The sequence below is a fragment of the Mercurialis annua genome, linkage group LG5 (genome assembly GCF_937616625.2).
Source record: "Mercurialis annua linkage group LG5, ddMerAnnu1.2, whole genome shotgun sequence".
Taxonomy (NCBI): Eukaryota; Viridiplantae; Streptophyta; class Magnoliopsida; order Malpighiales; family Euphorbiaceae; genus Mercurialis; species Mercurialis annua.
Genome location: NC_065574.1, coordinates 47502239 through 47517016, shown reverse-complemented (window position 1 = coordinate 47517016; position 14778 = coordinate 47502239). Strand labels below are relative to the sequence as shown.

Here is a 14778-nt window from a genome sequence, read left to right as displayed (position 1 = left end):
TCAAACACAACCAAAGAACAATATCCGGAACACAAGTAATTCCAAAGTCAAGGTACAGATACATCCAACCAATTCAATAACCAGTTAAGCTTAGGTGAGATCTCGATGAAAACAAACCAGAGTAATTATTAATTTATATATCATCTTTTGAAATCCAAAGAAAATCCCAGAGTAGTGTGTTAGCCATATATCCATTATATGCTTAACATAATATGTCGGGCGACACAAGTCTAACCCGACCCAAACTTAAACCAGAGTAAATATCCAGAGTTAAATCCTTAAAACAAAACATCGATTTGAAATTTGAGAACTCATCACAAGCTTAACCAATACCACAAAACTACAAACGACAACATGCCAATAAATTGTCAACACTTGACAATTTCCACCCGGAGTTCATACACCTCGAATAACACCTTATATGCCATTTCAAATATTGTACCAAGTACTTTAAAACAAGTAAACTCAGATATGAAAATATCCTTAAAATAGCCTTAAAAACCATTGCCACTTATATGTCATAACAACGATTTAAAACTAACAACTCAAAGCTTCTTAACATCTTTTATTAATTCAACATGTTTTAAATACCACATTTCCAGTCCTTTGATTTTGATAACAATCATCTTAAATAAACTTCCACATCTAGTAAAAATATTAGTTAAATCTTTAACTCAACAACACCAAAAGTAGTATCTCCCATTTTTTAAAACGCATTTTGAAAATAATTTCCAGCAAAACTAATCAATTTAAAACAACGATTTAATATTAACAAAACCCTCTTAACACCTTAATTAAGCAATAGCCAATGATTGTAAAACCATCCTATGTATCGTTCTTTAACTAATCACCTATCATCCAATAGAGTTATATTTCCAGATTTTAATATGACCAAAAATAGAATTTATAGCTAGAGAACATCGCTACTTGATACACCTTTCAATAAGAATGAACAATCCAATCCACTCAAAGTATAATTTACATTCATAAGCCAATTACAATACCAAATCCATATTTTCAGATTTAACATTAAAAGGAAAATAGAAAATAAATCACAACACCCTACAAATAGATGTAACACAACAATCTAACAATACAACACATAGAACTATCATAAAACCAATGTAATAGGTGATACATACCTCTTGAATTATCAAAAGAAGAGAACCCAGAAATTTATTGATTAGAACAAGCCTACAATCAATCAAACACCATAGCTAATGAAACCAAAAGGAAAAGATCAAGGAACCAATGAATTAATCAATGAAAGGTAGATTATAAACACTTACCAAATGTTATGGACACCAATAATCAGAGGAAAATCGCCTAGGAATGACTTAGAATGAGTTTAGGTTTTAAAAATTGAATAGGGGCTGTTTAGGTCAAGTAAAAGTCTATTTAAAGCCTCCAAAACGAACCTGACCGGTTCTATGGCCGGTTCTGCCTAGTAGAACCGGTTATAGAACCGGTTTACTCACTGAAACCCAAAATAACAAAGTGGACCGGACCTACGGCTTGATCTACCCAGCAGGTCCGGTTCACAGGTCCGGTTGACCTGAAAAAGGGTCGAACCGACGATCCGAACGGTAGAATGAAAGATAATCCTCTTAGGTACAACATATTCAAAATGCAGCCTGATCCGACAGTTCAATTGGGAGATACAGTCATTTTACTACAGCATGGCAGATTTGGAAAACATGTAAATATTGTTTCGATAACAACCCGGAAATAAATCAATTCAACATCAAATACTTAGAGGCTCAAGGAGTACACATAAGTCGCTTAACATGACACAACCAAGGTACCACATATGCTAATCCGAACATATATCAATCTGAAAACAAGTCGGAATCACAACGAGAAAATGACGAAGCAAAAACACAACCAAAGTCCATCACAAACCAAGCTTTAAACGGACAACCAAACCACCAAAAGAAGTCGGAAAATACGGGGTATTACAATTATAATGTCTACATTAGTGCTTTTTTTAGATCGGTGTACCGATTTGTAAAAAAATGAAAGTTGGTTACTGAAATTGCTAAGTTTTAAAATTCGTGTCGTAATTGCAAATTAGGATAAAGTTCGTGATTTAATTTGCAGTTAACCCTATCGAAAATACACTACTATATATTAGGGTTTTATCTCATTTTAGGTTATTTGATTCTTATAGCCACCACATTTTTTCTCTCTCCTCACACTAATTCTCTCTTTCGCTCTAGTTTTCTCTCCCTATCAAATTTCTCTCTTTCTTTTTACTTATCTCACTATCAAATTTTTCTTCATCTCTGTTTCTTCTTTTCCGATCGCCAATTTTTTCATCTCGCCATCGCACGTTTTTCGGTGGATTTTATTTTTTTCACCATGACGTTTTTTGGTGGATCTCTCATTGTCGCTATTTTTTCAATGATTTTCTCGTTGCCGTTTCTTCTGATGGATTCATCAATGTTGTTTTTAGATATTTTGTAATTTTTTTAGGTTTTTTTTATAAATTAGATATTCTGTAAAGAGATTGTTGTAGATCTATTATTTTTATATTTATAAAGTTCTTCTATTATTCATATAGTTATTTCGTCTTTTTTGTTCATAAATTTGTTTTTTTATGCTACTGATTTTGTAAAAATAAATTGATTTATGGTGTGTTTATAGTGTTTTTATGGTGTATTTACGTTATAGTGTATTTCGGGTGTTTTTCTGGTGTATCTATATTTTTCTGGTGTATTTGCAGTGTTTATGGTGTATTTGCAGTGTTTTTGATGTATATACTACAAAAACACCATAGATATACTATATATACACCATTATTACAATATAAATAATCATAGTTACGCTAAAAAACACAATAGATACACTATAGTTACATTAAAAAATACGATAAAAAATTAAAAAAAACACAAGAAAAACAAATCGATATAAAAAAATCATTAAAAATTAAAAAAGGTATTTGTGAAATTAAAGAAAGAAGAAGATATTTTTCGTAAAAAAAAGGTTAGAAAAGTAAAGACAAAAAAGATAATGTAAACGTGTAAATAAAATAGAAAATAGTGTAGTGTAGAAAATTTTCTCTAGTTTCTGGTTTCAAGCATTAATTTGAAAGCTCTATTATTTATAGCTTAAAGGCATAAAAAATCACCAACTTTCGCGTGTTTTTAGTATTTAACACGAATTTTTAATTTTTGGTATAAAAATACACGAACTATCTAATTTTTGCAATAATAACACGAACATCATTTTGAGCATAAAACGACACTGTTTCTCCCCTAAAACGGTACCATTTTTGCCTTAAACGACATCGTTTTTTGAAAAAAAATGCAAACTTGATCTTATATGCAAAAACTTGATAGTTCATTTCTTTTTACGCCAAAATTAAAAGTTCGTGTTAAATACCAAAAACACGCGAAAGTTGGTGATTTTTTGTGCATTTAAACCTTATTTATATGATATTTCTTTTTTTCTAATACATTATTTTGTTTACATAAAACTTAAAAAATAGCAAAAATCAGATTTAGGGTATATAGTGCAAAAACGCAAAAAACTGGTATTGTATTTGCAACATTTTGAAAAGTTGATATTTAATATTCAATATGCGTATCTGATGTGGTATTATGACGGGTCATATGACTCCAAATATATAAGGTAGAAAAATTATGACAGCTATATATATAAAATATGCGCGGAAATTAAAATTAGATTATAAAAAAAAGACTTTGATCTATTTTTAATGTTTCTAACAATAAAATTAAATTGTTATAAAATTGAAATGTTCAGATTTATTTTGTCAAAACGTTTTTAAGTGTTTTTTTTCCTTAATCCTGCCTTTGAACGGCTTGTTGTGGTGCTAGGAAACACGTTGAAAAGTGTTGGGCTTTAAGTCATAAGTGCTTAACTTATGTATTCATTGGTTAAAGTCATATGGGCCCGTTTTAAACAACATGTTGTGAAGTGATAAAGAATTGTTTCTGAGGTATATTCATAAAAAAAAACCTAAAAAATCATTTCGTTTTATAGTGATTTAAGCAATTTTCTTCAGGGATATTTATAAAACTATCTTAAAAAATCACTTAATATACAAAAAAAAGATACTTAGTCAAAAAAATCAACTGTACCTAAAAATTAAAAAACAATTATATGATCTTTTATTATAAATTAAATATATTTTTAATACATGTTTGAGACATATTTGATATATTACCAATACATCTTTAATATAGTACGTAAAATACGAAAATTTATTTCGTATTTTTATAAACTTTTTAGATATGAAACGTAATTTTTTTTGGTAAATATGTATTTTTTCCCGTTTTTGGATTTTTTTTGTAATTTTCCCTTTTTTTGAAGAGTTGATTTTAAATTAAATCACGAGTGTAAGCCTGATTTGTAATTACAATATAAATTTCAATTGATTATAAATTAAATCATGAATGTTAGTGTAATTTGTAATTACAGCATGAATTTTAAATTTTAGAAAAGTTAGATACCATTTTTTATTATTTGACAAATCAAAACACATTTATTTTCCGATGCAAATCTGATGATATGGTAATTTAAATAGCCACATTTGCTAGCACAATGGAATTCAGCATGTTTGATCTTGTATAAGACATATTTTTCTGATTTTGTATAACACATATTTATTTGTGATATTGGCAAATCAAATCACAACATTTCATGTTTGTAATAATTTAACTACATTAATGTCCAAAACTTATAAAATATATAGCCATAATTTTAATTTCCGGTCATTTTTTGATAATATGAAATGCCAGAGTGCAAGGTCATGGATAGCGTGGCAAGACTCCAAAACGCCGTTGTTTTTTCATTTTTTTTATTTAAAGAAACGTTGTCATTTTGAACAAAATGGAAGTAATTTGTTTAGAACAAAATGGTATCTATTTTTTTCTAATCTAAACACTAAATATTAAACATATCAAACTCGTTCTTCTTCTTCAAATCCGTCTTTTCTCTGATTCCATCCAACCACATATTTTTTTTGGAAATTAAAATTTAGCTATAAGATAAAAAAACAAAAAAGTTGAAATTTGATTTATAACATTTTAAATAATAAAATTAAATCGCTATAAAACACGAAACTTTTGTTTTTTCAATTTCTCTATTTACTTATATGAAATCTAAACATGTATTTAGTATCGATTAACATTAATTATTTATTTAATGTTGCACGAAGAAAGCATCAATTCACCCCCTTGATTTGGCACGAAATATCAAAAAAGTCATTTTGGAGACTTTTGGATCCAATTAACCCGAAACTTGCGTTTTGTATCAAAAACACTCAAAGAGAGTGGGTTATCAGCCCTTTAAACTATGTAAAACCAAATCAATTTAACCCTCCGCTTACACCAAAAATCGCTCAATTTCCACCGGAAACCACCACACCCACCAAAAACCGTTGTTGGAATATTTTTTCCACCAGATTTTTTTTAAACTGAAATCTTTTAATTTTTTTTTCCGCTGTGGGTCTGCTCCTTCAACGAAGGAGTTGTGCTCCTCCGACGAGGAGCACAAGATCCTCGTTGAAGAACATATCTGCTCCTCAACGAGGAGCAACAACTCCTCGTTGAAGAGCGATGCTCCTCCGACGAGGAGCACCAGAGGAGTAGTGATCCTCCGACGACATAAAATAATTTTTTTAAATTTCAAAGTGTTAATTATTTTTAATATTTAGGTATTGTTTTGTAATTTCTTAAAATAGTAAGGATTATTGTTGACTTTTAATTAGGAGCGTGTTTTAAACGCAAGTCGAGAGTGGGCGAGGATGGCAAAAGGGCCGTTTTCAGAGTTCGTCGCAGAGTTCTTTTCAAGTTTTGTAATAGGGAATTTTCTTATTCGGTTCGAATTTCTTTCGAAATCCTTATTGTATTCTTTTCTCTAGACTGTGATAGTTTTTAACATTTCTCTTAGCTGTAGTCTATAGTGTGTGTAATAACCTAAATTTTTGAGGTATTACGTGTAGCGCCACGAGGCATAATCGTAAGGATTAAGAATGAGACTATCAGATTAAGACTGGATAATAAGGACTTAGACCGAAGCGGGTCTATTGGAATTATCGTAAAATAATAAATTTAATTGAAAATTATTATGCGATCAATTGGATTTAATCGGGACTAAAGGGAATAAAATAAAATAAGTTGGAAAGCCCGAGCTAATAATTTTCATGCCAAGATCCGTGAAATAATTTTTAGAAATTATGGAAAAAGTTTCATAACTTTCAGACATTGTTTAGTTAAGCATGTCAGTTAATAGAGAAGTTGAGGTAAAATGTAAATTAGCCACTTTAAGAACTAAAGTGGACTTTTAACCACAAACTTCCGGAGGAAGTTGTGTTTTACTCTATTTTCTCAAGATAAGAAAATAATATCGATAAAGTTGTTATCAATGGTCAATAAAATGAAAATTGGACGAAAAAGTGAGAAATAGTGCAAGTTAGCTCAAAATGGAAATTTGAGCGTTTTTGGCCAAAATTGCCAAAATATATTATTGGAAAGTGATATTAAAAGATATGAAACTAATGTTATTTATTTGGGAAATAAATAGTACGGAACTTATCGAGAATCGAATGATTAAAAGATTAGTGCACTAAATTGTACGAAAGATAAGCTAGAAAGTGAAGAGAAAGGAGGTGACAACTTCAAGGACCTAAGTGGACATTTTACCCACTTATTATCATCTTTTATGAATGAATAATCATTCATTTAAACACAAAATTGCAGCAAACCAAAGGTGAAATCCGTAGCTCTTCATTTCCAAATTCTCCAAAATTTCAAATCTTCATATCTTTTTCGTTTCTCAACGAAATTGAGCGATTTTTGCGGCCACGGAACGAGAAAGTGATTATCTACAACTCTATGGCATCAATTTAAGGTAAGGAGCTCGAATTTTGGTCAGGGTTTCAGAGTTATATTTCGGGTTTTGCAAGTTTGATGGTGATGATGCTTGATTAACTAAGACTTGATGTTTATGCTATATAATTGATTAGTTGTAGTGATTATGGCTGAGAATTGAATTGATTATAATGAGTGTGAGAGTTGTTCTTGATTAGGGTTCATGAGCTAATTTAGAGATTTAATTGCGGTTTTGGTTGTTTGATTGTTGTAGTGTAATTGTAAGCTTGTAATGAAGGTTATGGATGATGAAATTGGAGCTTTAAACCTACGGCAATAGAGACATCATCAAGGTGAGAAAATTTTGAAATTTCTTGGCTTTTGATTGATGTATTTGTGTGATGCTTAAGCATATGAATTAGGTAATAAACATGAGCTCTAGGTGTTTGATGAATTGATTGTAAGAAATTGTGTTGTTATGGATTGAATTTTTGGTATGAAATGTTGCTTAAGGTTTCGGCCATGGGCTGAAGATCATTGATATATGTGTGTTGATGGTTATAAGCATGGAATTTGGGTTGATTAGAGCTGAATTGAAATAAAGTTTGGTTGTTAAACTTTAATTGAAAGTGAAATGATGATTTGGTCTAGGTAAGCAAGTCATGTTCATATGAGATTGAACTATATTATGCTTTGATGGGTGATTGGTATAGGTATGTGTAAGGGGTTGGATTATGTTGAGGTTAGATGTTGGTATTGATAGGTTAGCTACGATGCATAAAAGTTGTGATCCGAATGCATGAACGATAATTGACGTTTTTGCAGAAAATGTCCTGCAAAACAGCCATATTGCGAGGGCAATATCTCGAGCTGTATAAGTCCAAATCACATTCTGTTTGTTGTTATGGAAAATTTGAGATGTTAGCTATAATTGTTTAGTTTTAAGTTTTTCCTAAATCTACCTCTAAACTGCTCGTTTAAGACAGGACATTACGTCGCGCAGAGCTGTCCTGCATTTTCTGGACAGCCCAAAGTATTAACTTCGAAACTTGTTTTCGACACCTCCGGGTGCGTTTTATGGTCCGAGACCTAAACGAAAGTTGTAGGCGACGTTCTAAACTTTATGAATGTCGATTTCGTTCAGGGGTCAACCTATTTTAGATAAGCGGTTTTAATGACCGAAATAGGTTGATCGAACTAGTTTTAGATGCGTAATCGTAATTAGATTTGTTATTAATTCGTAGCGTTATCGAATTTGCGTAGACTCGACGAAGCGACTATCGACAAGGCTCGAAGGGAACGGATCGAGATGTCTTCGTGTTTATTTGAAGAATTTGGATAGCAAGTGGTGAGTACACTTTAAATTACTCGCTAATATTCATAAAGCTACGTATTTTAATACGAAAAGCTATATGAATATTTATATATTTGAAAAGTTTGTTTTTAAATTGTATACGTATGTATGTTTTGAAAATGATGTTTTATCGTAATGTGTTAATTTGATAATAACATAAATGTTAAGGTACCGGGGATGGGTAAAGTAAAATAACGTGAATTGAACCAAATACAAATAAGAAAAGTACAGTACATTTCTATATGTACTAATAAATCGAATATCGAATAATATACAAGTATCAGATCAAATATGAATAAGGAAATATAGTACATTCCGATATGTACTATCAAACATAATAAATACCCATACGTGCGTGTGTTATAGATGTATGCTTGTAGATTGTAATGTGCATGCCATGGTCCATAAAGGATCAATACAACAGAACGAAAAAATACAAAAAACGTAAAATGAGAATTGTACTATGGTACACAAAATAATAAGAACTGAGATACAAGGTTGAACTCGGTAGAATTATCCCGGGACCTGTATCTCATCCATTCTCGATGATAATCCTCGGAACTTATACATAATAAAAAGTAAGTGCGATACATCGAGAATCAATACGAAATAAGATCGAGGCACAATGTGAACAAGCACTCCTATTAAATGTCAATAGAAATTATATGAATCGACAGTTAAGTTCAAAAGACCTGCAGGGTGCAGAGTCCGAATGCAGACACGAAGGTAACTCGGTTGAACTATCTCGGGACCCGTGTCTAAGGAGTAACTCGGTTGAATTATCTCGGGACTCCTATCGATCGTTTGGGATTGAGAAATGGTACAAGTAACTCGGTTGAATTATCTCGGGACTGTACCATATGGTTATGGGTAACTCGGTTGAACTATCTCGGGACCCAACCATAAGGATCAAGTCACAAGAGACTTGCCAATGATTTAGTTCGACTTAGAATCATGATAATATAAACTTAGATTTAAGATTCAGTCGAAAACTAATGCAACAAAACGAGAAAGAAAAATATCAATATCATAATAAGAAATCAAGGACGACAAATACTTATAAACTATAAGTTTATGAAATAAACAAAGAGTTATGAAGGAAAGTAAAGAAGATACGCAATATGATGTCAAAAGATTATTTTTGATATATAAAATGGATTTTCAATGGATTTTAACCCTTTATGTGATATTGCGTGTAATTTGGTGAACTCACTCAGTTTTATACTGACCATGTTGCTCCTCCCATTTTTTTCAGGGATGGTATGATATGATTTGAAGAGTTAAGCTTCCGAAGTTTTAATTCTCGGAAGTCATTTGCACAAGAAGTAAAAAAAGGTTTTCATTCTAGCGGTCCGCAGTAGTCTAGATGTTTTTGTCTATGTATTTATCTAGCGGATTTTAACTCTGATATTTTTGTAAAATGGGGTCACGTGTTTTTTTTATAAATGAAAAATGATTTGATTTGCGAAAAATTTACACAGGATTTTAGGCTTGCTACGGGTTTCGGAGCTACCACTCCCATTCCCTAGCGCCGGTCGCGGCTCATTATTTTGGGTCGTGACAGTGTGTCACCTTGAATGTGACACTTTTATGCGAAAACTTTGAATTGGTTCTGCCACATCTTAATAAAAGAAAAATCTGAAAGACGAGGTCTTTTAATTTGCAAGGAAAAGTGCCAAAGCGGAGAGGTAAACCGTCTAGGAACAGAAGAGATGATTTTCCCCGGTGATTTCTTGCGACTGCAGCTCCCACCCCCATCCTGGTCGATAACTGAAAAGCTCCATTGAAGTTAATTAATCTGTTACCAGTAAAGGGGCACCATTGTTGGTTCTGCCCCTGCTTAGGCCGAGTAGCACTAATGACCTTGTCTGTCTGATTCCTGCTACGAGTGGCCATGTGAAATTCAGCTTGCACCGGCCTGCTTCAGCACCCTCGGAAAATCAGTGTCAATTAATATCCCTAAAAGTAAGAGAATTCAGAGCTAACCATGTCGCCCAAAGGATCTAAGCAGATTTATCAGATTTTAGTTTTTTTTCTTCCATCATTCACCATTATCAATGAAAGAGATTATCTTATTAATTGATTTATAAAAGACAAAACAATATTGTTGCGAGCCATTGCAAAGATATGAGTAAATGTTTTTAATTACTTTTGTTTTTGATAATTTAGGAGGAAGTGAGGCTCGAACTCGAGACCTCTTATCAAAATGTCCGTGCCTATTACCACTGTGCTACAAGAGCACTAGCAAATGTTTTTTAATTCATTTTTTTTATTAAAATAACAAATAGATATATGTTTAAACTGTCTTTTAAATTTGCTAAGTATGATTAAATTTTTTAATTTTTATAAAATATTTTTTTTTACAATTATAATCAAAATTTTAAATTTAATTTCGAAATCATATATTTATATATTTTACCAACTGCCATCAAATTTTTACAATCAGTCCTTTTAAAAGTTAGACGATATTGTAAAATTTGACCATAATTGATAGAAGATACAAAAATTTGAATTAAAAAAAATCAAATTTTGAATTTTAAATACAGTTGCAAAAAAAACCTAGAAATTGAACATCATTATAAAATTTAAAAAATTTGATTGAGAGGTTTGAAATTCTCTTTAAGAACACGGGCAATCGAATCAAGTACACCGGCTATACAAAAAATATTTTATATATTACAAAAAAATATACATCAATCATAAAAATAGACAATATATATAATAAATTCTTTCAAATATATCAAAAATATTTCAATACATAAGAAAGAGTTATAAAGCTTAAGGTGGCTACGCCCCGGTCGCACCGGGCCGATCACACAGGCACCCAAACTAAGCTATCAGCTTGAAAGAAATGACAAACAGGAGCAGATCCAGGCCTAATTTTAAGCAAATGAAATGCAACATGATCCTTGTCCCATTGAGAAGTATCCATATGACACATTCCTGCAGCTTCAACTCTATGATCCCCACCATTTTCATCACCTAATAACATCTCAAAAACCATATTCCCACCCTCTCTAGTGTGGCAATAATACACCACAAATGGAAAAGGCATTACATGACAGCCAATGAATTTTTTACCCTTAACCTCTCTAGGCTCTTCCAAAATTGTATAATTTTGTAATTTCCCAACTGGGGTTTTGAGATAATTAGTAGTTAAAACTTTGAATTTGGTGTTCAATCCAAAGCTTGTTTGTACAAAATCAAGCATGGATTCTAAAGAAGTAGCACAAGTTTTGGTCTCTCCTTGAATGGACTTAGCTTCACATTGTTTTAAAGTGTACTCCATGCCTTTGGCTTGTTTGGATTCTTTTGTAAAGGAAAAAAGTTGAAGGAGGTAAGAGAGTTTTGAGAAAGAAAAAGGGATTGAATTGGCTTCTTTTCTTGAGAGTAAATGAGGAGAATTTGAAGGATCTTTGCTTGGAAAATAAATTGGGATTGTTTTTCCAATTTTTAGATCATTTATAGTGAAAAAAACATTAGATGAAGGGTCCATATGCATAGATGAATGATCATTTGAATTCTTGATTAGTGCTATATGATTATCTCTTGATGAACTTTCTTGAAAACCATCATAAATCTTCCTGCCATCACTGCCTTTGGCAAACTATAAAAAACAAAAAATTGGGAAATAAAAAAATTAACAAATATTTCAAGAGATTAATTCATTGTAATTAATGGAAAGTAGAAGAGGAAGAGAAATTACCAGTGAAACAAGAAGAACACAAAATATAATTCTCCAAGAAGGAAAATGGATGCTCATCTCTGGTTTTTTTTGAAGCATATTAAACTGAAAACTTTTTTTCTTTTGATATTGAAGAAAGGAATTAGCTATAGACAAAGTATTATATATATTTTTTTATTTTATAATTAAAAATGTTTGAGATATACCTAACTAAGATGAGACATATTATCAGGCCGAGATTGTATAGAAGTCAACTTGTTTGGCTGGTACATTCTAAAATGAATTTTAAATATAATACTATTAATTTGCAACGAGTCATATTTAAGATATTTAACATGAAATATATTTATTTATTCTGTGATAAGTCAAAACTAAAATTAATAATTATTTAGACCATGATTATACAGTTTAATTAACTTAAGTCAAGTTGCAAAGCTTTGCCACACGACTAAATAAAATACATGAAGCTCCTTGATTAACTAATTTAGCATTTCTTTAATATAGTCCTGCATCCGAACCCACGTTTCAAGTTCCACCGTTCGTGAAGAGATGACCGTCGTTTTCAGCATAATCTCAAGCCTGCCGCTGCTACCGTCGTAAGCCTGTCTCCGACACAAGCCCGATAATAATTTTGCAGGTACCGCGGCGAGGATGGAGAATCGTTGATGGACTACAATGATATGCAATCGCCAGAACAACAGCCGCAAGAGAACGGCCTACTAGTTGAAGACGATGATGTTGATGTATGGGGCGAGCAAGAGAGGAAGAGGACACGTACACTTGTATATAATTTTTTTATTTGAGGGAATTGTGGGGCTGTTTGCATATTTTTTGGGTTTTTCTTGAGATTTTTATTTTGATCTTTTAGCGAATTACTTTGATTTTGAAATTTTGAAATGAGTAGATGCGATATTTTAATGCTGCACAGCCTACACTTTTAATGTTTGAAGAAATGCTTATGAGAATATCTCTTGATGTCTGTAATGTTTTGGATGTTGGTTAACCAATGGTTAACATTGGATAATCTGTTGGTTAACTTGTAATAAATTTTATTTCGAATATATCATTATATAAATCGTTAGTAAACTGTTGGTGAATTTTATTTGTTGTTGGTTAACCAATGGTGTACTAATGGTAAACCAATAATCTTGTTTTTAGCACACTGTTAGTAGACGTTGGGTTAACCATTGGTAAACTTGTAATAATTTTTATTTTAAATATATGGGTAACAAATCGGTGGTAAACCGTTGGTAAACTTAAATTGTGTATTTTAAACAAACTATACTTTTAAAAGAATTAATAATTTTGTTTTTAGAATACCGTTAGCGAACCGTGAGTAAACCGCTGATAAATTTATAGTTAATTAATTTTTAGTATATCGTTAATAATTTTTTAGTAAGTTGAAATTGTGCATATAAAACATTAATTATTTTCTAGAATATAGTTAGTAACCTGTTAGTATACCGCTGGTTAACCAAAATCGTATTTTTGAAAATAACAAAAGTTATTTTTGTAAAAAAAAAAGTACAAATTGTATTTTTCAAAAACAAACTTTGACGTTATATTTTTTAGAATATTTTATCTTTTTATAGGTGTTTATCTAAAGAGTACTTGTTTATTCGACAAAAAAAATCATATGACAGTTTCAAAATATTTATTTTTATAAAAGGTAGTTTTGAAAAATACTCATTTAAAATATTTAGAAAAAAAGACTTAGTAAATAATTGAGTTACTTTTTCTACTCTATAAAATAATCATTTTATTTTTCACTACAATTCAGGCGGGTCATTTTGTAATTTAGCCACACATTATTTTTTGTATTTTAGTCATGCAAAAATTGTTTAGTGTTTTTTTTTATTTCGATGTTTTAAATAGTAATGTGAACGTAAAATATTACATGGGACCATGTTAAATTGTATGAAATCATGCGAAACTATGTAAAATTTTGTGAAATAAATTGGAATTAACTTTATGACTAATGGGAACCCAATTCCTCACAGACGTTATGAAGCGAGTCATGTGGGACTTGCCACCAAGACGGATTACGGGACTCGCCGAATAATGATTAAGTCAAAGAACCACACTCAAGTTAAGGAAGACCAAGCCCTACAAGACTCGTCCACATGAAGAACAATCCGTAAAAATCCGTCTAAAGAAGTAAAAGATCAAATCTCATAGGATTCAGTATTCATATTCGAACACGGATACTCAGAGATAGAATCTGAATACAACTCAACTACAATTATAAAGGTTTTACAAGGTTCGGATCATTTAAAAGAACAAGAAATATATTTCCTATTCGTAATCATATTCCTAAAACAAGAAGGACAACCTTATTTAGGAGACTCATTCCTAATAAGCTCACAAGCCAAATAGGAACTCTTTCCTATTTGGATCATATGATGAGTTGGAATCTCTTTCCTGTTTGCACTCAACAAGGTATTCTTCCATGCTCACTATAAAAGGATTTGAGGTATGCGTGAACACAAATTAGAATTACAATTAATATTCCCTTAAACTCAACACTAACTTAAATCCCGTTGAAGAAGATAGACTCCATCAATTGCCGACGTTTGTGGGAAAAGTATAATAAAATTACGAACAAAGGGTTAACGCGCCCCCTGAACTTGTGACACGGGGTCATCTAACCCAATTTGTACTTATTTGAGCAACTAACCCCAAAACTCTTCAATTTTGGGTCAAATAACCCCATAATTATATTTTTAAAACGTGTAAAATACAAATCGGAGGCGAGGGATGCAAAAACGTAATGAGATACTTCCCTAATTGTTGCGATACAATTATTCTAAATCTATTTTTAAAATAAAAATATAAATTATGGGGTTATTTGACCAAAAAATGAAGAGTTTTGGGGTTAGTTGCTCAAAAAAGTATAAATTGGG

The 14778-nt window shown here is 31.4% G+C and overlaps 1 protein-coding gene and 1 long non-coding RNA gene across 3 annotated transcripts; one reads left to right on the top strand and one right to left on the bottom strand.

Moving 5' to 3' along the window:
- The first annotated feature begins 6704 nt into the window (after positions 1-6704).
- On the top strand, positions 6705-10283 carry LOC126680370 (uncharacterized). Of its 2 annotated transcripts, XR_008790676.1 has the most exons (5): positions 6705-6876; positions 7111-7189; positions 8100-8184; positions 9446-9525; positions 9858-10283. It is a non-coding gene; the product is annotated as an uncharacterized LOC126680370 (long non-coding RNA). The 2 variants fall into 2 exon arrangements; XR_007641125.2 differs by lacking the exon at positions 9858-10283 and having other exon boundaries at positions 6708-6876; positions 9446-9662.
- Positions 10284-10890: 607 nt separating this feature from the next.
- On the bottom strand, positions 10891-11987 carry LOC126683428 (BURP domain protein USPL1-like). Its single transcript, XM_050379312.1, has 2 exons — positions 11897-11987; positions 10891-11797 (listed from the first exon to the last, which is right to left on the bottom strand). Exons 1-2 carry the CDS (start codon positions 11972-11974, stop codon positions 11003-11005), a joined length of 873 nt encoding a protein of 290 aa, XP_050235269.1. The 5' UTR covers positions 11975-11987; the 3' UTR covers positions 10891-11002.
- Positions 11988-14778: the final 2791 nt, after the last annotated feature.